This window comes from Diabrotica undecimpunctata, chromosome 2, assembly GCF_040954645.1.
Source record: "Diabrotica undecimpunctata isolate CICGRU chromosome 2, icDiaUnde3, whole genome shotgun sequence".
NCBI classification, from domain to species: Eukaryota; Metazoa; Arthropoda; class Insecta; order Coleoptera; family Chrysomelidae; genus Diabrotica; species Diabrotica undecimpunctata.
Genome location: NC_092804.1, coordinates 58,031,635 through 58,057,103, shown reverse-complemented (window position 1 = coordinate 58,057,103; position 25,469 = coordinate 58,031,635). Strand labels below are relative to the sequence as shown.

Below are 25,469 nucleotides of genomic sequence, written 5' to 3'. Positions count from 1 at the left end.
TAGCCTTCCTTGAGACTATCAGTGCAAATATTCCAGTATAAAACACAGCAAAATGTTGTTCCAAACAGGTATAGCATTCGCTAAATTCAGTTGTCCATCGAAGGACGCCTGTTCCGGTTAGAAGAATAGTTTTTGATTTGATGACTAATAACTAATCTGCTACATTAATAATGACTTGATACCTGTTAATGTAGCAGATACTTGTTCCCTAGATGATATGATCGTGTTAATTATTTCAGTAAAAATGAATTCTAGTACTATCATATTTGAGTTCATCTGAACGATAGGTTTCCCAAGTATGGTGTCAGTGAAATTTGAATAACTGCAACAAAAGCGCTACCGTTGATATATGTAATTTCAAATAAGTATTCTAGCTTCGTATATTAGTGTGAAACTTTGACATTTTCAGTTCATGTTCGTATTTCTAATTTTCTAATGAACCATTCTAATGTCCTGTTTTACAACAAAAATTTCCATCTTCCGAATATAATAAGAGGGTGATATCTAAAGAAATATTTAATAAAAGCTAAGATGCCACAAGAAAACACATTCAAATAATTAATCTTTGTTAATAATGTTTGTAAACATGTCTCAATGTTCTGTATTTTTATAAATTCAACTTGACGATCTCGTTCAGAGTGATAAAATAAGTAAGCGGAGATCATGAACGAAACGACCTAAAGTATTAAGTATATTCACACCCAGGGCCGGTTCTAGGGTTCTGAGCGCCTCGATCAAAAATTTGGCCCCCTTTCATACAAGAATATAAATATAAATTTACTGCAAAATAAAAAAACGTGTAAAAAAAGACAAAAACCCATGATGCACAATCCTTTAATAAGAAACGCAAAAAAGAACATACACAAAAGCTAACGTTTTGCAGAACATTTAAAAAACACAATTCAACCAAACGAGGGAGATGACCTTAAAGGACCTGACTAATATTTACCAAGACGAAATGAAAATTAAATTTGTTACTCCCAAAGAGGTCCAAAAGGAGATAAATAAAAATATTTAGTTGTAGAAAAGAGACTGAAAAGAGAAAATAACTCACTTAGTAAATGCATCATTCAAACTTAAGCAAGTACCGATTTACTGGAAAGTTGAAAAGGTTTAAAAAAACTATTGCTAAAAAGATTGTAAACCAATAATAGATGAAAGGAAATTCATACTACCCCATCCGTTATGTTTCAGGGAAAGTCATTCGAACTTGGCTCAAATTACAGAGAATGACTAATTAAATAGAAAGAGCACTGCAAGGAAAGAAAGTTTGTTCAGGCTTCTTTCAGGTTGCTGCTCAAACTTTCGATAGAGTATGGCATAAGAGATAGATAAATTAAAAAGAGTACTACCAAAAAAATACTCTCAATGATTTGAATCTTCAGAGTCAAGCAGGAGGAGGTCTATTCTGGACTGAAAGAAATCAAAGCGGGAGTACCGCAAGGTAGTGTACTAGGGCTCGCTACTCTACCGAATATACATTAATGGTATTCCAGAAATTGAACAAGATATGATAGGCACTTTCGCTGACGATCAAACTATCCAATCAGTTGGAGACGACCATGAAAAAGCTGCAAAAAAAAACTGCAGATCTCAGTGAATAAAACCAACCATTGGACAAAAAAATGGAGAATTAAAATTAATGGTACAAAATGAGTGTATGTCACTCACTTCATTTATAAAAGAGAGCGATATCAGCTTATTAGAAAAGATAACATTCAGATCCCTGTTGCAGATTCTGCACAATACCTGGGGTTGCATTTGGATAAAAGATTGTGTTGAAAAGTTGACATTAAAAAGAAGAGAGAAGAACTCAGTATAAAATTTAGAAAGATGAACTGGATGATTGAAAGAAATTCTAAACTATCCATTGATAACAAACTACAGATTTACAAACGAATACTAAGACTAGTATGGACATTCGGCGCACAGCTCTGGAGATGCGCCACTAAAAAATTGAAGTAATACAGAGGTTTTAGCATAGGGTACTTAGTCCCAGCGTTGATGCTTCATAGTACGTACAAAACAGCTGCATCCACTGAGATCTGAAGATGGAGGCAGTAGAACAAATAATCGCCAAATGTGCCAGCAGACATGAATAACGCGCAACGTCTATTCCATCATGTGAATATCTAAACCATCAGACTTCTCGACAACAACATAGATATGGAAAAAACGCTTAAGAGGACAAAACACTTCGAGTTAGTAAAGTGAAAATAATTAATGTAAAAGCAGAGCATTGTGCGAGCTTCATATACCTGTGTAAACTATAGCTTTTAAAATGACAACTGTAACAATTTAGGTTAAAATAGAACTGTTCATTAATCTTCCCCGTAAGCACAAATCGTAAGACCAGTTGTTATAGAAAACGACGTCATCGAAGCAGTTAACGAATTTGTATACCTGGGACCACTTGTTAACACTGAAAATAATAACACCGCAAAGATAAACCGCAGAATTCGCATTGCAAACAAATGCTATTTTGGGCTCAATCTCCTTCTTAAATCTTCAATTATATCGAGAAGTACAAAGGTAAAACTCTACAAAACAATAATACGCCCAGTCCTAACATATGGCCCAGTCCTAATAAAAACCTGTTTCAAAAGGTAGTACTAAGGCGAATCTATGGAGCGGTGAATGACAATGGAGTGTGGAGAGGATGATACAACTTTGAACTTTATAGAATATACTGGGAACCAGATATCGTAAAGTATATTAGGATAGGACGTTTGGGGTGGGTAAGGCATGTAATGCGGATAGAACAAAATGGCATTACTAGAAAAACGCTCCTTGATAGACTCATTTGTCAGAGGAGAAGAGGAAGACTTAGAACAAGGTTCCTCGAGAACATCGATGAAGTCATGAGAAATATGGGAATGCGTGCTTGGTGGACGAAGGAGGAAGGCGATGAATAAAGCCGACTTGAGAGAAATTATTTAGGAGGCAAGGACCCACGTAGGGTTGTAAAGCCAGAATGATGATGATGATGAGTAACCTTCTTGATCAAATTGTAGTACAAAGTACCCTTAGCTTTTTAGTATACTAAAAGAAATGTCTCATCAAAAATGATCAATTTTAATTTATATAATCTAAAAAATAATGAATGTAAAAAATATTTTATTTTTATATCGGCGCCCCTTTACCCGGCCAGATAATCGGTTTATGATCTGAAAGTGTAAATACATGCAAATTAAAGAAAAGCATACAGCTTTAAAAACTATTTAACAACATTAAAAACGAGTTTATAAGAACAACATTCAACCTTTTTTTCTTTCCACGAATAAAATTTCCTAGAAAGCGAAAATGAAGTAGGTATATAGAAAATAGATATAAAGAAATCTTCCCAGTAACAATATTGATATTAAATTAGGAGATTTTTCTTCTTTAGGTACCGTCTCCTCTAAGGAGGTTGGTAATCATCACAGCTATTTTCACTTTTGAGACTGCAGCTCTGAACAAGTCGACGGAACTGCAATTATACCACTTTCTCAGATTGTTGAACCAGGAGATGCGTCTTCTTCGAATACTTCGTTTTCCCTGTATTTTTCACTGCATTATGGTTTGTAGCAACACATATTTATCCCCTATCATAACGGGGCCGAGATATTGTAACTTTATCTTAATCGTATTCATGATTTCCAGTTCCTTTGTCATCTTTCTGAAGATCTCAACATTTGTTATTCGGTCTACCCAACTTATTTTTAATATTCTTCGGTAGGTCCACATCTTGAATGCTTCAAGTCGATCGCTCACCTCTTTCTTTAAGGTCCAGGCCTCCACCCCATACAGCAGCACGGAAAACAGATATGAACGTAATATTCTTATTTTGAGTTGCAAACTAAGGTCTCTACTGCATAATACTTTTCTCATCTTATTAAATGTTGCTCTAGCTTGTCCAATTCTCATTTTTATTTCGTCTGTATACTCGTTATTTTCATTACTAATTGTACCAAGATATCTGTATTTTTTTACTTTTTCTATTGGAACTCCTCTTATGTTTAAAATGTCTTGTTGTTGTATTTTGGAAATTGTCATAAATTTTGCTTTATTAGCATTAAGCGTTATTCCGCTTTACTCACTAGCATTTACTACATTATCTAAAAGTGTCTGTAGATCTTGTATATTCTCTGCAATTAGTACAGTATCATCGGCATATCTGATATTGTTGATGGGTCTGCCGTTGACTTTTATTCCAATTGTTACATTTTCGAGTGATTTTTTAATTATTTCTTCCGAATATAGATTGAACAATAAGGGGGAGAGTATGCAACCTTGCCTTACGCCTCTTTTTATCTCTACTTCCTCCGAAAGTTCTTTGCCTACTCTGACTTTTGCTGTTTGGTTAAAGTAGAGATGAGTTATTATTCTTAAGTCTTTTTTGTGAATGTGTTTATCTTTAAGTAACTGTATAAGACGGTTGTGTCGGACATTATCGAACGCCTTATTGTAATCAATAAAACAAACATAGAGTGGTTGGTTTACATCCATACATCTTTGCATGAGGACGTTAAATCCAAATAATGCCTCTGGTGTACCCATGGCATTCCTAAATCCAAATTGGGTTTCAGTGATGTCTTGTTCCACTATTCTGAAAATTCTTAAATGGATCATTTTTAAGAATATTTTTAGTGTGTGACTCATTAGACTAATTATACAAATTATACTAATTATATGTATATCATTACATTCCCTTGCATTAGGTTTTTTTGGTAATGTAATAAATGTTGATTTGAGCCAATCTCTCGGAATAATATATAGTATTATATAAGTCTACTAATACATTGATCTGATCTTCTGATATTAATTTAATTATTTCAGTTGGAATTGTGTCAGGCCCCGCAGTTTTATTAGATTAGTTTAATAAGGAGATTAATACTTATTAAATAAAATAGTGAAACTGTTTTTCATAACTAATAAACCAGCGAAGAAAAAAAACTAAAATCTTTTCAACGGAAATATTCTTATTAAGGAACTATTCTGGCTAAAGAAGATGTGGCGTGTTTAAGAGTGTTTAGCAGTATTAAATAATGAAGTTATTTCTAATCCATCAGAAATATCAACGTTTATTACTCAGGGAACAACGTATGCAATACTGCAGGACCAAAAGAATAAAATACGACAAATAATATCAACAACAAAATCAGTGTGTTACAGTAAATTACGAGTAAATTAACAAGTATAGAAAACTTCAGATACTAATACGGATAAAATGGAGAATGACAATATTGCAGTCGATATCTATCAGTATCTTAATTAACAGTATCATTCCGAAAAGCCTCTTCAAAAGATCAACATATTTACATAAAATTTCCAGAAGGTAGCAGTCGATATTTATCGATATTTATATTGCAGTCGATATCTATCAGTATCTTAATTAACAGTGTCATTCCGAAAAGCCTCTTAAAAAGATCAACATATTTACATAAAATTTACGGAAGGTACTAAAGCATACCAGTCGTCTAGTGCTCGGTAAAATGGAAAGAACCCCCCGAGCTCAATTCTCTCAATTCAAAGGATATTTTATATGTATTTTTGCTCCACTAAGCTTTAAACCTTTTTTAGTTGAATTTAATTTGAAGTTGAAGTTTGCCTTTCATCTCGTCGCTTACGATATTTAATGCAAATACTTCATCATTAGAATACATCAAAAACCGATGAGTGTCCCCTGGAAATAACTTGTTATCAATTCAAATATTAATGAGAAAAGATAAAGACAGTACACAACCATTCTAAAGTCTTAGTACCACATTTATTAGTTTCTCTTACACATGTCCTAACACTACTTTAATTCTATAAAACAAATTCCAGTACCTCATCAACAGCGTCACTTCAATTTCCAAAAGTTAGTACACGAGCTTTTAAGGCTCTTAACCTTCCAACTACAACAATTACATCCAAATCGCGAATACTAAAAGGAATGGAATTGGCCCCCAGGTGGGTGGAGCATTTAATTCTATTATTTTCTATAAAGGCTACGCCTCCTATACCTTGTTTACTTCCTGAAGTGTCTCCTGAGTTTAATAAATCTGATTTTTAGCCTCTAAGCCCTAAATGTTCCATTTTATGGTCTAAGTTCTTCTTGCTACTCTTCTAGGAGATCTTCTGTTCTCATCATTCTGATGTTGTATATTCCGATATATATTCTGTGTGTACTAAGCGAAATTTTGCCTCCACCAGATTCGATGAGCCAACAGACTGCTAGGTCTGCAATTTTCATTATTAGCGGATATCCCCCTTTTTGTGTAAGAAATTCTTCGGCGTTTTCCTTAAGGCCTGTAATTCGTTTTTCTGTTAGGCACTTATTCAGCAAGATTTACAGCGTATTTACAACAATGTTACCTCCCATTTTTAATATTTTGGACGTTATACTCGCCAGGAGCTTTATATAATATTAACATTAATATTTTTGCAAGTTTTCGAACCGACGTCTAGAATCGTCTTATCTGCTGGTCATTAATTTTAATTATCTTTGTTTTCCTTTAGTTAATTTTGTTCTCAGTACTCTCATGTTTCTGTAATATTTGTTGTGTTTTATAAGCTTGTAAGTCTAACCTTATGCCCTTTTTAACTTTATTGTTGATAGCCTTAAACTCCATTGTTTCTTTTTTCGATTTCTCGGGTTTTTCTTTTTCCACAGATCTTTATTGCATTGGTGTTATGTCATTCATTAATTTTTGCGATATTTCATTCATATATTTCATGTTATCATCATTTATCATTCCAAGCGTTCTCTAATAGGATTATGTCTGGACTAAAACTAAATTGTAGATACAGCATTCAACTTATCCAATGCTATGCACCAACTTCTTTTGCAAACAATGAAGAGGTAGAACAGCTTTATGAAGATATTACACTAGTCAAAAACTTAGCAATTACATATTACGTAATAATTACGGGATCCTCCTCCTCTATCCTTTATCCTTCGTAAGGATGTGGTGAAGTTATGGTATTTGACGAATAGTTGCTATCCATTCTTCTCTCTCTTGGGCGCGGTGTGCTGGCTCAGACAGAGAGTAACCGGTAGCGCACTTTATTTGGTCTGATCATCGGAGTGGCGATCTTCCTCGGGTTCTTTTACCATCTACATTGCCTTTAACCAGCAACCGGGACCAACCACCAACGGGATATTTCAACGCTAAAATAGGAAATAACGAAAATAGTCGAATGGCCACGAATATATTGGAAATTTTGGACTGGGAAGGAGAAATCACAAGGGAGATATGTTTCTCAGCAAAGTACAACTATTCTGCTTAAACACCTATGAGCAAAAGAGGCAGAGCAAATGGACGTGGTACAGCCCAGAGAACAAAGTAAAAAACTTTTGTTACTGTGCTAAACACTGGTCACCGACTATATTTATTTTATTTACTAAGCGTATAGCTACATCACAGTTGAGTTTTGTGTATGAGCAAACAGGACAATACATTACAAACAGTTAATAACAATAATTAATTTTTACAAACAAGCATTTAGTTGACAAATATATTCAATTTATTCTTTGGTCGCGACTAAGAAATCGGACGGATTGACTTTGTAGGATCTGATCGGCCACTTCTCCACTAGATGTTTAACCGTTTGTTTTAAAGCACCGCAATCGCAATTTGGAGCGGGTATTTTGCCCAACTAAAAGGTGAACCGGAGCCCTGCCACAGTTTGTTCTTATTCTGTTCAGTATGGCCCAGATTCGTCGTGGTTGGTCGAAACTCTTTAGCTTGCTTGTAATCGTCTTCTTCTTCTTAGCCTTCTGTCGTCTATGTTTGGACATATGCCTCTCCAAACTCCTTCCATCGGTCTCTATCCTGAGCAACATATTTCCAATTTGTTCCGGCTATTCTTTTAATGTCATTTGTGGTCTTCCTCTTGGTCGTTTACTTTCGTAAGGTCTCCAATGTTGTATTGTAGTATTCCAACGTTGGTCTTTTTGTCTAGCAGTGTGATCCGCGAAGCTCCATTTAAGTTTGGCAATTTCTGTTGCTATGTCGTCGTTTTGGATCTTATCCAGTCGTTCCTCTTTTTATCTAACAGTCGTATACCTAACATTGCTTGTAATACATGGCATATTTCGGGTGTCCGGCGGTGCATTCTAACTAGTCATCGACTAGTTAGAGTGTGAATACAAATACAGTAGAAGAAAGGTAGATGTTAAAACAAGATAAATTGCCAAAAGTGGAAGCCCTCGAAACTAATTAGGAGGATCATGATCATCATTAATTAGGAGGAGTATCAAAATGAACCAAAAAGAAAGAAACTAAGACCTCTATCAGTATTTAACATAAAATATATGAATAAAATAAATATCGCAACAATTAATTAACGACATAACACCAACGCAATAAAGATCTGTGGAAAAAATAAAAACCTGAGACACTAAAAAAAGAAACAATGGAGTTAATGTAAGAAAGAAGAACATCGAAAAAACCAGAGATTAAAAGAAAAAACTATCGGACATTAAGGTTATCAGCAATGAAGTTAAAAAGCGCATAAGGTTAGACTTATAAGCTTATAAAACAAACAAATATTACAGAAACATAAAAGTACTGCGAACAAAATTAACTAAAGGGAAGTCAAAGATAATTAAAATTAATGACCAACAGTCATTAATTCAGAGATGCTTTACAACAAATGAAAAACAAAAAGCTCCTGACAAGGATCGTATAATGTTACAAATATTAAAAATGGAAGGCAACATTGCTCTAAGTGCGCTGTAAATCTTACTGAATAAGTAACTAACAGAAAAACGAATACCAGATCTTTGGGAAAACGCCGAGGTAAGACCCTTACACAAAAAGGGGATATCGCTAATATTGAAAATTACAGACCTATAAGCCTGCTGTCACACTTCACAAACCATCAGAACACTGATTGAAAAAACCACAGAATATAATGTACATATTTATGGCATTTATTGACTTTCACAAGTTCTCCTATTCATTACTTGAGCCCTTGTCAAGGTGTGATGACACTCTAAATATTATTAGCTTGCTGTCTCCATTGGCTGCGATCCTGTGCTAGATGGACGGCTTCATGTAGGGATTTTCCTCTTGGTCTTCGGCCATTTACTTTTCTTTCTACTATAAATAGTTCCATAGTCCCCTCTTCTCTGGCTATGTGGCCGAAGTAATTTAGGTATTCTCTAATCTTATAGAACTTAACAACTGACTAAAAATTATAGAACAAAATATTTAAGACAAACTCTCTCGAAAGCCAGTGGCATATTTGTCTTTATTATTGTATTAATTTTTTGTTAACTCATATTTATCCAATTTACGAAATACAATAAAATCAGAATTAAAAACTTTCACATTACTCCAGTCGAGAGAGACGAAAATGCCACTGAACCTGTAAAAATCATACGAACACTCTGAATTTTGTTGAGAATGTCAATTTTGGGACCCCAAAAAGATTAAAAAAGTTTTCCACCTTTTCCCCAAAAACCCCCCTCATAGAGAGGGAAAATGGAAAAAATCGATTTACCAAAGTACGCCGCGTAAAAAAAATGTATCAAATAAAAGATATAGCTGAGATAATTTCAAAAAAAATGTTTATTGACACATTTTTTGCAGAATAAACTGTTATCTTAAAAACAACGCTTGAACCGACTGGTGATTTTACATGTCAGGTACGCACGCGAAATTAATTTAAATATTTTTATCAACTCGACTGTAAAAATGTAGTCCAGTTGTCAGAGAGACGACCCCTAAAATTCCTGCGAACCAGCGTTTTTTAAGCATATTTCAAATGCCTCACATTTGTTGCCAAAACTCAAAACTAAAGTTTCATACTATAGGTTTTAAAGGTTAAGCTCTAGTAATTTACATTTCATAGCGGCCAGACAATTAAAGGGACAGATTGTATTGATCTCGTGAGAATCATAAAAATCTGAGTTAATTTGTGGCAAAATACAATAACTGCATACGAAAGTTAAACTCTTTATCTTTAAAACGCATCTTGATTTTTGTCGATATGTCACTTGAATCAAAAGATATCGAATTTTTATCGTCGAGCTGATACAAATTTTATTGAACATTGATTTCGCGCGCGTAACTGACATGCAAAATCGACGGTCGCTTCCTACGTTGTTTCTAAGAGAACTGTTCATTCCACACAAAATATGCTTATAAACATTTTTGTTTAAAATTATCTCAGCTACATTTTTTATTTGAAACATTTTTTTCTACGGTGTACAGATTCTTGGTAAATCGATTTTTTTTTCGTTTTTACCCCCCTTTGAGCAGGGTTTTAGGGGGAAACCCGGGGATAAAAGGGGTAAACTTTTTTGGGATCTCAAAATTAATATGCTCGGCAAAATTCAGCTTGTTCGCATGATTTTTAGAAGTTCAGTGGCATTTTCGTCTCTGACGACTAGAGTAGTGTCCTATCGAAAAAAAATCAAAATGCATTTTAAAGGTGAAGAAAGCAGCTTTCGTATGAATTTTGCTGCAAATGAAAGCAGTTTCTATAAAGAGTTCTATACATCAACGTTTAGCGATTTTTACCATTTTTTACGATTCAGATAATATCAATAAAATTTATTACTGTCATTGACCGGTCACTATGGAATTTTAATTATTTAAGCCCAATCTTCAAAACATCCGGCAAAAAGTGTGAGGCATTTGAAATATGCCTAAAAAACGCTGAAGTTAAACTTGCACTTTACAAACGATCTATAACTCGTTTTCATCGTTCTTGGCGCGTGCCTGAAATAAGCTACTAACGGAATTTTTAATATTCGTCTCTCTCTCTGATACACAGATGCGTAATTCAATTGTGCGAGTCACGTTCGTCATGGTAAAGTGCGATGAGAAGGGAATGAAGAGACCACTCACGTCTCCCAGTATTGTTGCAATAACACCTATGCGTTTGGCCGATACGGTGTCGGTGATAAGTTCGGCCTCTTTACGAATACAGATAGCTGGCAGTGACGTGTTTTTTTTTAACATGTTACCCTGATCTGTGCAGGTTTGAAGTAGCTGATGAAATACTTTTTATAAGTAAACAGTTTTTAATTAATTAATCGTTTGAGCTCTTACTGTGTGGAATTCCATTACATAAAATAATACTCTCGACACCTTAAAAATTCCAGTTTATTATAAATTAACTCTCTCTCTTCCGATACCCATTGCAATAATGACTTGTGGCATTGTTCTTGAATGAGCTGGCTAATAGGTTTATAATTGTAGCAATTACCATTGATATTTTATGTTGTTTTAGTCGATTTTAGTCAGTCATTGTTGGAATTTGTTCCGAACAGTTTTACTTATTATTTTTTGTTGTGAATAACTAATTGTTCTATTTAATAAAAAAAATGCCGGAAAAAACGATAACAGGAGAAATGCGACAATGTGTAGTTCATTTATTGGAGTATTTTAAAAAAGAAAAAGAAAACAACGGACCTTTGCTTTCGTTATCATCGGTACATGAACGAGTAGCGGACGCTTTGAAAATCAGTCTTCGCACAGTGACAAGAATAAAGAGTGAATACAAGACAGGGGCAGCTCTTACTACACCAGGAGAGTCACGTAATGTACAAAAAAAAAGACTAATGATGTCAGCGATACTATAAAAGGAGAGATTAGAAATGTACTGTATGGCATGAAAGCAAAAGGAGAGCACGTTACAATTAAAGTTCTAAATACACAATTAAGAAACAAGCATCTCTATGACGGTTCTGATACAAGTTTGTGGCGTCTTATGAAAAATTGTGGGTTTTCATACAAACTAGAAAATAGTAGACGAGTGCTATGTGAGAAACCATGTATTGTCTCCAAACGACTGTATTTTTTGAGGCATTATATGAGAAATTTTTTAAGTCCAAGCCCACTTCAGTTCGTTTTTTTAGATGAAACATGGATATTCCTAAAAGGGGCATATAAACGTACTTGGCAAGATGACTGTGTGAAAAGCATCAGAAAAGGACACGAAAATACAGGTAAACGCTTTGTTGTTTTACATGCCGGAAGTAGGCAAGGATTTGTTAAAGATGCTGGATTACTGTTTTCTACGAAATCGAAGAGTGCAGACTATCATGATTCTATGGATAAAGAGTCTTTTAAAAAGTGGGTCTCCGAAAAGCTGATACCAATGTTGGAGGAACCATCTCTAATTATTATGGATAATGCCTCATACCATAGCTCTTTAATAGAAAAGTTACCGAATGCCAGTTGGAAAAAATCGGACTTACAAGAATGGTTACGAGCGAAAAAAATAATTTTTGACGACGATTCGGACAAGACAGAGCTATTGAGTCTTTGTCGCCAGAATAAACCACAAAATACCAGGTACGTTATAGACGAGCTACTCCAAGAACATGGGCATCAGGTTTTGAGATTGCCTCCAGATCACTGTCAATATAATCCGATTGAGTTGGTCTGGGGCATTTCTAAACAATACTATGATCGTCATATTGGAGAACATGGACGTGGAGATAAAACAGTGAAAAAAGTTTGGGGCGATGCATTAGCTGAGGCAACACCTGCAGTGTGGGCGAGTTGTGTTAACCATACTGAAAAATTAATTCAGGACGACTGGGCAAAAATGGTCACATATGATGAAAATTAAAGTAGGATTATCATCGATTTGGCGAAAGATTCCAATGATGAAGACAGTTCCAGTGAAGACGCTGACTGATTAGCTAATTAATCAAGGTCAGTAAGTTGTAACAGTTCAGAATTCGCTACAGTGCTTAAAACTTAAAAAATCTGTATCATTTTTTAATTAAAGTGGGTTAAATAATTAACACTTTTTTGGGTATATTTCAAAATCCTTTTAAAATGTACTTTTCGTTATATCCTGTCCTATTGTACTGCAAGCTAGAAAAATACTTCTTCGCAATTTATACGTATATTCCGTTATTAGAAATTTAATGAAAAATAATTTATAATTTTCTTTTATAACTATTATTTCGTTTAACATGCTACATTTTGCTCCGCCACTGGAGGAGGTAAACTAATCGAGCTTAGACAAGGAAAGACAGATGAAACAACTTATTGCAAGTGTTTTTACACGCACACGCCAAGAACGATGAAAACGATTATACTTAAAACGTTTTAAACTGCTTCTTTTTGATTGCACAAGTACGTTTTTCGAAACTTCAGCTACAAATTGTCCATACAGTGAGATCGTTTGTGATGTGAATATTTAAATTTAGCGTTTTTTTGTTCATATTTCAAATGCCACGGGTCTTAGGGGGAAGTCTTTGGGTATAAGCGGCAAAATTTCTTGCGTCTTTTTTGAGGTACCAAAATTGACATTTTCAAGACAATTCAGCTTGTTTGTATGATTTTTAGTGGTGAAATCGCTGACGACTGGGCTACACAAAGAACAAAAAATATAAACACAACGAACATTAACCGGCGCTTTACAAAATATTGACTGACAAATAGATAACAGAATCCAACTGTAATACTAAATATATTTCAAGGTTCTTACTGTCCTTGTTTATTTGCTTACCTTCGGAACCACTGTGCATCCGATTCTTTCATCAGTCCGGAAAAGTAAATTTTCGAAACTTCTTGTTCGCTTTGATTCAAGAACGACTGATTCGTCACAAACAAGAAGTGCGTTTTTTGAATTCAATGTACCGTTTAATTTGTTTTTTAAATTCCCTAGTCTAATCCGTTGAAGTAATGTGGCATACATATAGAAAATTGTAAAAAACATTTTATTGGAATGTGATGAAAGGTGGAATGTCACTACCTGTAAAGATAAAAACATAAATAGTATTAGCTACATACAATTAATTAAATATGATTAAATTGAATAAAGCAATTACTGTCTTGTAATAAATCATGTATCTATCATATCTCTTTAAATAGCAATTATTAATGATTACAATATTACTTAATCCATCTACATTCTGTAAGAATATAAATACAATTTACAAATGAGCCATATATGTCAGCAGTTGTGCCATATGTCGGGATAAGAATGGACAGCACTAGGAAAAACGGTAACTATATTCTACATTCAAGGGCAAACAATGGGATATTTATGTTATGACACCATATCTTGCTACAGTCTGTCCCAAACCCTTCTTTCAGTGCGTCACTAATTTTGACGTCATAAAGGATTTTAAGAATGTCGAGAATTGTTGCATGACATTTTAGTTAAATTTGACAGTTGCAGGATCGTAATCTCTCTTTTTCTAATTGAAAATAATTTAATAATTTTAATATTAGTCTTTGTTCTTTCTCGATATATCTCGGCATATTTAAAATATTTTTATGACAATAAATACAAAATTAAATTTTCACTGTAAAATGTCTAATACTACTAACCTGGAATGACAATTATCATTTTATCAGTTGACATTGTGAAAGTACTGTCACGATCGTCAATCTGCGTCAAACTATATTTATGCGCATCGTTGATTGGATATCTATATAGCGTATTCTAAACTCCAACCAATTATACATCCGTAAGTAGAATTAGCTTTACGATAAATAATTTTCTAAGCTCTAGGTATAATAATCACAGACTCACGTTTTTTTCTGTCACTTCTAGCTTAATGTGTTAGAGAGAATTCGATCAACTATGACGCACTGAAAGAAGGGTTTGGGACGAACTGTAAACTTATTATTTACACCGATATCATTTTTTAGTAGGCTGTGTATTATTTTGACAGATGATTTATTTTGACATTTCGTTTTAATAACATTTGTTTTAAGAGTGTTTTGTTGAAAAATATTTTCCTAAAATTGTAAGATTTGTTGGCGGCTCAGTAGTTTCAAGTGACGCTGGCAAAATAGATCGAATTTTGTTTACATTTTTTTACTTTGTACAACAATATAATGCCACCAGTCAGACACTGCAATGAAGTCCTATCTAATAAGGAAAGATATTACAAGGCGCTTCTAAATAACACAATCTGCAAAGTTATAAAATTGTATAGCGAAACAGGAAATTACAGAAGAAGACTGGGTCAGTGAAGAAAATGGCGCATACGACCGCTTTTTAATTCTTCAGAGATTACGAAATCACTCATTGACATCTTCTTCTTAGGGTGCCTGTCCGTTCCGAACGTTGGCGATCATTCTGGCTATGATGACTTTGTTGAAATAGCTGTGTTGAGATCTTTCTATACCATGCTCTCAGGTTAGCAAGCCAGGATATTCTTCTTCGTCCTGGAACCCTTTTTCCTTCAATTTTACCTTGCAAAATGCATTGAAGTAGCTCTTATCTGCCTTGATTTCTCATTATATGTCCCAAGTACTGCAGCTTACGGCTATTCACGATGTTGACCAAATCCGCAGTTGTGTTCATCCTCTGTAGTACTTCTTAATTGGTGACTTTGTCTGTCCATGGTATCTTTACGATCCTTCTGTATAACCATAGCTCAAAAGCCTGAAGTTTTGTTAGAGTTTCCGTCTTCAATGTCCACGTTTCTACTCCGTACAGAAGCACTGAGTACACATAACATTTAAGGAGCCTTATTTTTGTTTCTAGCGTAAGGTCATGGCTCTTGAACACAGAACTACTCATAGTCAAGAATGCACTTTTTGCCTTTCCGATGCGACATTTAATCTCTTGAGTATTGTCCCACGACTCATTGGTTATAGTTCCCAAGTACTTGTATTGTGAGACACGTTCAATTCTGATTTAGTTCACATAGAGATTTGCCCCAGTTATGTTTTCCTTGCTGATGATCATTAGCTTGGTTTTGCTGGTGTTTATTATCCAGTCCATATTTTCTACTTGTTTCCGTTATTTTGTTCATTAAGTTTTGCAGCCCTTCTAAGGTATTGGAAAACACTATTGTATCATCTGCATACCGCAGGTTATTGAGCTTGACTCCATTTATTGAGATGCCTTCATCAATATCTTTTAGAGCCTGTTCAAAAATGTGCTTCGATTACAGATTGAATATCAGTGGTGAAATTATGCACCCCTGTCTCAGTCCCCTTAAGATTTTGACCTGATCTGTATATTCTCCATTTATTCGGAGTACCGCTGATTGATTCCAATACAGGTTAGCTATTATTTTTAAGTCTTTTCCGTCAATCCCTGTCCTCTTCAGCACTTCCGTCATTTGTTCATGCCTGACTCTATAGAAAGCCTTGTTGTAGTCAATCAGGCATGCAAAAACATTACAGCTGACATCTCTACATTTCTGAAACAATACCTGCACGCTAAATAAAGCTTCCCTCGTACCAACGGCGTTCACAAATCCAAACTGATTGGGCGCAATTTGTTCCTCGCATTTCCGGTAAATTCTTTTGTGGATGACTTTTAAAAACAGCTTCAGCAGATGGCTCATTACGCTTATGGTCCTATAATCTTCACAAATTTTGCTCCTGGTTTTTTGGGCAATGGTACGAACTCCGATTTGAGCCACTCTACTGATATTTTTCCTGCCTTGTATATTTCATTAAATATTTCAGTTATTATTTTTATTTGTTCTGCATCTAATAGCTTCAACAGTTCTGCAGGAATTTCATCCAGTCCCGGTGCCTTTCCATCTTTCATTTGTCTGACAGCTGCCGTTATTTCTTCTGGTAGGATTTCGGGACCTGAATTTTCTTCAATGGTGGGCTCTTTCATTGTTCGACTGGAAAAGCTTCTCCAAGTATTCTTCTCATACTTTGACATCTAGGCATCTTAAAAAGGAGTTGTCAAATGCAATACAGGTTGACAGTTCCAAAACAGTCAGAGGATGTTTAAAAGATTCTAATTTAAACCAAGACAAAGGTCCACGGCTCTCTCAAAATGACAAAAGATGTCGATTAGAATTTGCCAAAGCAAATGTCAGTTGCGACTATCAATGAAAATCATCTATTTGCAATGAAAAAATGTTTTGTGTACAGATGAGACCAGAATTCAGTTATGGAAGTCAGATGGATGAAAGTTCGTTCACAGAAAAGTTGGCGAACGGTACGCCAATTGTAACCTTATACATAGCGTTAGTTTTGGTGGTGGCGGCATAATGCCATGGGGGCATTGCTTGGGAAGGGCAAAGTAAACTTCATGGGGTGATTGGGTGAATGATAGCTGACATATACATTGAAAAAATGTTAGAATATCATGTTTTGCCATTTGCCGGCCGTATTGGATATCAGATTCGTGCTAATGACGTCCTCATGTCGCTAGAGTAGTGAATGCTTACTTTGATAAGATTCAATTGGAAAGATTACATTGGCCACCATATAGCCCGGATTTAAATCCGATCGAGCATTTGTAGGACACTTTAATACGTCATTTGGAGAAGACATCCTGTTCCTATGGCACTGAGAAAGCTAAAGATTGCAGGACAAGAAAAATGAAATGTAATTCCTTAATCATACTCTCAGGATTTAATTCAGGGCATTCACAAGGAATAGTTAATGCTCGAGGAGTGAATAATCGATATTAATTGTTTTGTTTTTTTTTTAATATAACATTAAAATATTACTTCTTAAGTAATAGTTATTTTCAAGATATATTCCAGTCGTCAGATAAAATGCAACTGGACATCTAAAAATCATACGAACAAGCTTTTTTCCGAGAATGTCAATTTTAGGACGCCAAAAATGCAAAAAAGTTTACCACTTTTACCCTCGGACTTTCTCCTAAAACCCCCCTCGTAGAGGGGGGAAACGGAAAAAATCGATTTACAAAGAATCTGTACGCCATAGAAAAAAATGTTTCAAATAAAAATGTAGCTAAGATAATTTTAAACAAAAATGTTTATTAACATTTTTTATGTATAATGAACCAGAAACAACCCTTGAAGCCACCGACAATTTTTAATGTCAGTTACATGCGGGAAATCGATGTTCAATAAAAGTATCAGCTCGATCTTCTTGGAGGCATTTTCCGAGACGTGCGGTCGTTTAGAATGTAAAAGTTTAAATTTTGCGTTTTGTAGTCTTATTTCAAATGCCTCATATTTGTTGCCACAACTTAAAATTCAAATTTCATGTTATAGGTTTTAAAAATTAGTCCCTAAAAATCGATATTTCACTATGACCGGTTAATTAAAGTAATAAATTTTATTGATCTAACGAGAATTGTAAAAAATGACAAAAATCGCGCAACGTTTATATTGAACAGATTTATAGAAACTCACTTCACTTGCTGCAAAATACAAAAATTGTACAAGAAAGCTGCACTTTTACCTTTAAAACACATTTTGATTTATGTCGATAGCACACTCTGATCAGAAGATATCGAATTTTTACCGTCGACTTACATTACGATACACATTTTATTTAACATTGATTTGTGGAAGTGTGGAAGATGTAAAAAAAATTTTTTCAGCAAGTTTGATAATGTCTATTATGGGATATCCTCGGATTAGGATGTATTAGGCCCGAAAAACCAAAGCAGAATGTGCAAGTAACCTCATACGAGGGATAAATATTTTTGTATACGAAAAAATCTGAAGGTTGTGTATGATGTTGACGTAACGGATGAAGAAAAGAACACCAACAAGTTTTGGAAAGTCGAACCACTGATCAGGTCAGTTAAAACAGGTTGTTTGCTGAATCCAAAACCTCAAGTAGTAGCTATAGACGAACAAATGATTCCTTTCCGGGGGCATTGTCCAGCCAGATAAGTAATTACAACAAAACCCAATCCATGTGGGTTGAAAAATTTTGTCGTAGCTGCTCCAGATGGACTGCCACTGGATTTTTACTTTAACCAGGGAAAGGTGACCTTATAGTTAATGATGAACGTTTCAAACTTCTCGATGTTGGTGGTAAGGCTGTGTTTAAGCTTCTGAATACGTTTCCTCCTGGGGTTTCAGTTTATATGGATAGATATTTCAATTCTGAACATATTTTAGATTTATTACATTCAGAAAGAGAAGCTACAGGTACTGGCACTTTGAAACAAATAAAAATACCCAAGAACTCCAAGCTAGGAAGTGATACTGATTTGAAAAAAGAAGGTAGGGGGGCAATTGATGAGAGTATAAGATAAGACGGGCAAGTGTCTGTTGTAAAATGGTTTGTTAATAAAGCCGTAATTTTGATGTCAAACACAGAGAGTTCACAACGTGTCGATAAGTGTAGAAGATGGTGTAAAATACAAAAAAGATTCATTGAAGTCAACAGGCCTCTGGCAGTTAAGGTTTACAATGCCAATATGGGAGGCATTGACTTCTTAGACCGAATGATAAGTTATTACAGGACTTCTGCGCTAACTAGGAAATGGTCAGTCAGAGTTATCATGCATATGTTTGATTTCGCAATTTCAGCATCATTGATCGAATACCGACGAGATTAGCGACTTTTAGGAACCCACAGAAAAGATATTATCGATCTCTTCAGTTTTAAAGAAGAATATGCATATTTTCTGGCCCATGGTCATCAGAAGAGCTCGGAGGATAGTGATGCAGATTATGAGTGTTCCTTGCCCCCTCCTCGGAAGTAACCCAGGGAATCTCACCCTCCAGACTTGTTCCGTAAAAAGCACACTTTGCATTTACCAAAAATCTTAACCCCAGCCAAAAAAATAGATGTCGAATACCAGGTTGTTCAGCCAACTCAGCCAGAATCAGGAGTTCTACATGCCAGGTGTTCCTCTGCATCCAAGAAAACAGAAACTGCTTCAAGCTATAACATGAACTATGACCAGTGCGTCAACTCAGCCAGAATCTATGTTCTACATGTCAGGTGTTCCTCTGCCTCCAAGAAACCGAAAAAGCATCAATGTTGTGAATGAACTGACACCAGTGCATTATCTACCAGTTATTTTTTATCATATTTTATTACGTAATAATGTTGTGTATTTATTACCGATATATTCATAAAAAATCATGGTTATATTACTAATAAAACACAAATTGTTGTTGATAAATTTTTGATTATCTTAAAAACCAATGTCGCCCATAGGAGACATTTGATTTTAAAGATGGCTGCCATAATTTTTTTTTATTATTTTATTTCTTATCTTGATGCCTAATGTAACATAAAACACACCGAAATATAGGAATTAAAAAACAAAAATTTTCCTGCGACTGAGAAGGTTAAAACAGCAATATTAATTGTCAATTTTCAGAGTAGAGAAGCTGCTAAAGAAAAATTATCGTAGCTCAGAAATAAATATTCCATTCGACTATCCCTACCTTCATATTCTAACTTTAAAATACATTGTGTTATCAGTATAATGAAAATACAGCATTAATAATTATGACCATAAGCCATTTTTTATTTTAATAATAATTAATGATCCAATTAAACGACAAAGATAATATTATATCCGATACAAGAGTATAAAAGTATTGAAGATAAGTACAATTTATGAAAATATTTACTTACTTTTATAAGAAAGATAAGGATCTGTTGCAAAATTTTGTCTTTACAGCGAGAGCTTCTTTAAAATTGTTCAAATCATTAGACTTTGTTTTATGTAAGTAAAGTAAATAATTCAAATATAGACAGACTAATGCAATTTTTGATAAAGTTAGGTCAGTGACCGAAGTGTTAAATGAAAAAACAGTTTCATTGTATTTATCATGTTTACTGCAAAAGTGTGATTATTTTAATGTATTTAGGAGGTAGTGCCATCATTGGGTTCATCTGTATTTTTGTTAGTTGTTTAATTATATAAATATTCGATATCAGAATAAAAAACATTTTTTAGAATTATCCGAGATATTCAAAGAAAATGATAATTTACTTACTATAAAGCAAAAACTTCTTGTGTAAAATGTTATAAAATTTATTAATTTTTTTTAAATATCCAAAATGGATTTATAAATTGTCAGAACGTTTTCAGTCCTATCGGACCATCCTCAGTGAAAACGTCTATATTCCTTGAGTAAACGGGTACATGCAAATTACATAAACAGTTGGGTTGGGTCTGTGACGCCCAGTTTTTATTTTACACCATACATTAGAAAAGATTAAAATAAAACTATTTGATATATTATGTACAATCTTTTTTTATTTTATTTTTATTACATCTTAACCATTTTAAACCCAATGAGAAAATAGACAATATCTTTAAGAAAATGCAAAAAAAGTTAACAAAAATGTACTTCTCTTACATTTAATAAACAAAATTCTAATCCCAATTTCAATTTTCATTGCAGTCTTCGAAAATCGGTTTAACATGCTCTAAGCTTAGATATTTTTGGCATCTGACACAAAAAATATCGTGTTTTACGATTTGGACAATAGGTGCAACGACCTCGTGTATTTGGACGCGGAGGCGCTGGATTTTCATGTACCTACTTCGCTTAATTTTTGGGTGATATTTCTGATATCCTTTTGTAAATGAGGGTCTCTTGCTCTGGTTAGCATTTTCTCTTTTGTCAAGGCTAAGCCAATTAATTTCAGAAACAATCTTAGTTCCGAAATTAGGTCGTTTTCATTTGCATTACATTTACGTATGACGTGAGAGTTTATGCCTGCAATGTTGAGTAAATTATAAAAAATGACCGTTGGCCACCTTCGGGTATTTCTACGGTGTGCCTACGTTATAAGCCGCACATTTCTGATCGACTGAGTCAACGCTCGATTTTGTAATGTTATAAAAAGTAATAATATTGGGCTTACAGGCATCTCCAGAATCTTCATCAATCGAGTCATCATAGTGAAAAGAGAATAACAGCATTAAGACTTTTTTTCTTTTTAATATACGACACCAAAGTAATGGATTTGGAAAACGCAAACATAGACGAGTACTGTAGTCTGCTGGGATCAAGAAGTTCCTTTGGAATCTCCCTTTTATTTTTTCGAATTGTTCCAACAATTGTAATTTTGTGCTGCTCCAGCATGCGTTTTACAATTTCGTAACTTGTAAACCAATTATCCATGGTTATATTTCTAGACGATCCAAACACAGGCTCACATATACTTTCCACTAAATCGGTGGTTTTAGTACTAACGCGATATGGCCCTGGAAGCTGTGCTCCAACGTATACTTCCATCTTTACCGTATAAAAACATTTGGCGTCCACTAGGGAAAATATTTTTATGCTATATTTGGCTGGCTTATTCGAGATGTACATGCGGAATCCGCAACGTCCACGGAATGCAAAAAGCATCTCGTCTAATGTTAAGTAAGATCCAGGGACGTAATTAAGTTTGCATTTCTGATTAAATTGGTCAAAATAGTTTCTTATTGGTGCAAGTTTGTCTGCGGTTCTTCTTTCTTCTCTCGTATTTACGTCATCAAAACGCGAGCACTGTAACAAGAATACAAATCGCCTATGAGCCATAGTAGCTCGAGATACCTCTTCCCCTGGTCCAACAGTAGCCCAAAATTCTTTGCAATTTCGGCGGCTTACTTTGAAAACCCCAGCTAGGTATATTAGACCAATTAACGCCTTTATTTCCACAGTATCTGTAGGTCTGCCTTCATTAGGATCTGCATAATTGTTTCTTAGTTTAGAAATAAATATGTTTGTGTGGTTTCGAGAATATTATCATCAATAAAACATTTATAAAACTCTAAAGGATCAACTGCTTGACGAGCATTTCCTTTTGAACCTGGTAAGTATGAAATCAAATTATAACTTCTTGTTCGAACATTTTTTGGGGGCACATGATTTCTTCAAGATATGCCATCTTTTGCATAATAAAAGAGTCGCCAGTTTTCCGTAATTACTTCAAAATATTTTGAAGTTGCAGGTTCCTCCCCAATCCTCCCTCCAATTCTGTTTCCAGTTCTTCTTCTGTGTCTGTGTTGTGATCACTTTCTTCAACCCTTTCTGATTCTAGCTCGCTTTCCAAATCAATATATTCTTCTTCTACTTCATCATAGAGCTGTTGTAATATTTGAATTTCTTTCAGATAAGGATCCATCACTGAAATCTGAAATAGAAGAGAAAAAAATTAAAGGCTGGAACATTACTACATTTATATATATATATATATATATATATATATATATATATATATATATATATATATATATAACCATAGGAATTGAAATACTTACTCTATGTAGGTTATACTTCACAAAAAATAGGAAAATAAATTTACTCGAATAGTCGGATAGAGTCTAACAGACCAAAAGTGCAAATAACTGGCGAACTATTATACACACAGTTGTTCACTGTTGTTCGACATGTGACAGAAAGGTACTAACTAACGAAGCGCACTCTGATATAAAATAAGCAGTGGGGCATTAGAAATAAATTGTCGCTGGTCCCACAGGCCCCACCCGACTACTCAAGCGATATAGTAGTTGAAACTCGACAAATAACAAGAACAGATGATCCTCAAATTACATACTTAAAGTAATAAATTTGATAAACATTATGACACTTGGTCAATGTTAAAGGATTACATTTTTAAGGGAACATACATACGAGAAATGTACGTATAATAGTCCCAACGAGTGGTAACAGCCATTTTGTTGAGACTACGTCCAGTTCTCGAGCGGGGGTCTGTATGTTCCCTTAAACACGTAATCCTTTAACATCGACCTAGTGTCATGATAATTATAAAAACTATTATTTAATTATGTAATTTGTGGGTCATCTGACCTCGTTATGTGGCTTTCAACTACTATATAGACGTTTTCCACTGAGGATGGTCCGACAGCACTGAAAAAGTTCTGACAATTTATTAATCCATTTTGGATATTTAAAAAAAAAAAAATAACAAATTTTATATCATTTTATACAAATAGTTTTTACTTCATAGCAAGATTTTTAAAACTATGGTATATAGCTAACCACTGGAATTTTTCCTTTAAATTTTAAAATAATAATTTGATAATTAATTAATTAATTAATTAATAAGGACATACATAAATACACGTATGTACAAACAACGAGAAACATCTGATCCATTATCTATTACATAATTGTCAGCAAAAGTAGTACTATCAAAATTAGAGATACACGAGTAAAGAGAGAAGCCGAATGTGGCACTGATCACCGATTAATAATTTCACAAATGGGGTTTCCCTACACGTTGAACACCCAAACTAGAAGGAAGAAAGAACACGCAGAAGACCAAGTAGAAAATGAGCAGAAAGAAGAAGAAATAAAGTTCAACATAAATTTACTTCAAGAGGAATCCATAAGATACCTATACCAGAGAAGACTGGACCAGAAGTTACAGGATTTCGGTTTCAGAAACGTCAAAGAAACGTACGAGCACGTCAAACACAGCATAAAAAAGGCGGCATTAGAAGCTTTGGGGAAACTTGGGGAATCCTGGAAAATACTAAAATCTTTATGGAAGAATAACAACGAAAAGGTCCAAATACAATACATATCAGAAAAAGAGTGGGAAGAATACTATAAAGAACTACTCACAGAAAACCGCCCAGATTTCATAGAGACAGACACAGAACAGGAACAACAACAAAATCAGAATGAAGAACAGATTGAGATAACATTAATCGAAGTAAAGAATACCATAAAGACTTTAAAGAACAAAAAATCAGGTTGACCAGGAGGAATCGTTAATGAACTAATTAAGTACGGAACGGACAAACTACACAGAATTATACACTAAATGTTCAGTAACGCTATAAACCTGAACGAAATACCAGATGAATGGTCCAAAGCATATATAACCTCGATACATAAAAAGGGAGATAAGAAGAAATGCGGGAACTACAGAGGCATCAGTGTGATAGCAGGTATGGGCAGGTTATATGGAAAAATACTGAAACAAAAACTGGAAAAATCTATCTCAAATAAAATCGGAGAAGATCAGGCGGGGTTCACGGCAGGAAGATCTTGCATAGACCACGTTTATACAAAAAAAAAATGGCAAAAAATAGACCAGTACACATGGCATTCATATATTTAAAAAAGGCATATGACACGGTCCCCAGAAAACAACTATGGAACACGATGAAGGAAATCGGAATAACTCAGAGGTTAATAGAAGCCGTAAAAAACCTTTACAACAACAACAAGGTAAGAGTTAAAACCGGCAATAAATACTCCAACGAATTTAAGACCACAAAAGACTTATTGCAGGGATGCTCTACATCTCCGACACTGTTCAAGATATTCCTCGAACAAATATTAAAACCATGGAAAAGGAAATGTGAAGGGATAAGAATACCAATCCGGGACAACTTCTTGTACACATTAAGCTTTGCAGATGACCAAGTGGTAACGGCTCAAGATGAAGATCTGTGGTATATGCTCCGAAAATTAAAAAAGGAATACACAAAAAATGGACTGGAAATAAATCTAGAAAAGACCGAATATTTAACAACAGAGCAAGAACCAGTGAGAAACTTGGAAATGGGCGATAATAGGGAAATTAACGGCACTGACAAATTCAAATATTTAGGATTCATACTCTCAAAAAATGGAACCACCGAGCAAGAGATAACCAGCAGATTAGCACAGACAAGAACATCTATTAAACAAATGAACGGGATACTGTGGGATAGACAGATTACCAGAAATACAAAGAGAATTTATAACACCTTGGTACGCAGTATAATGACCTATGGAGCAGAGAATTGGGTAATAAATAAACGAAACAGGTCCAAAATCACAGCAACTAAAATGGAGTTCATGAGAAGAAGCTGCAGAGTGACAAAAATGGATCGCATCAGAA

The 25,469-nt window shown here is 34.5% G+C and overlaps 1 protein-coding gene across 5 annotated transcripts in view; it reads right to left on the bottom strand.

Annotated features, from left to right (window-relative positions):
* Hcs (holocarboxylase synthetase-like protein) overlaps nt 1-25,469 on the bottom strand; it is a 161,093-nt gene that overhangs the window by 44,988 nt on the left and 90,636 nt on the right. For 3 of the 5 annotated variants that reach the window (XM_072522975.1, XM_072522977.1, XM_072522974.1), the window contains exon 2: nt 13,450-13,695. In XM_072522975.1, coding sequence (XP_072379076.1) covers nt 13,450-13,659 — 210 coding nt within the window. In that variant the 5' untranslated portion in view covers nt 13,660-13,695. Of the gene's footprint in view, nt 1-13,449; nt 13,696-20,240; nt 20,347-20,605; nt 20,622-25,469 lie in introns of those variants that run through there. The other 2 variants (XM_072522978.1, XM_072522976.1) reach the window with 2 other exon arrangements.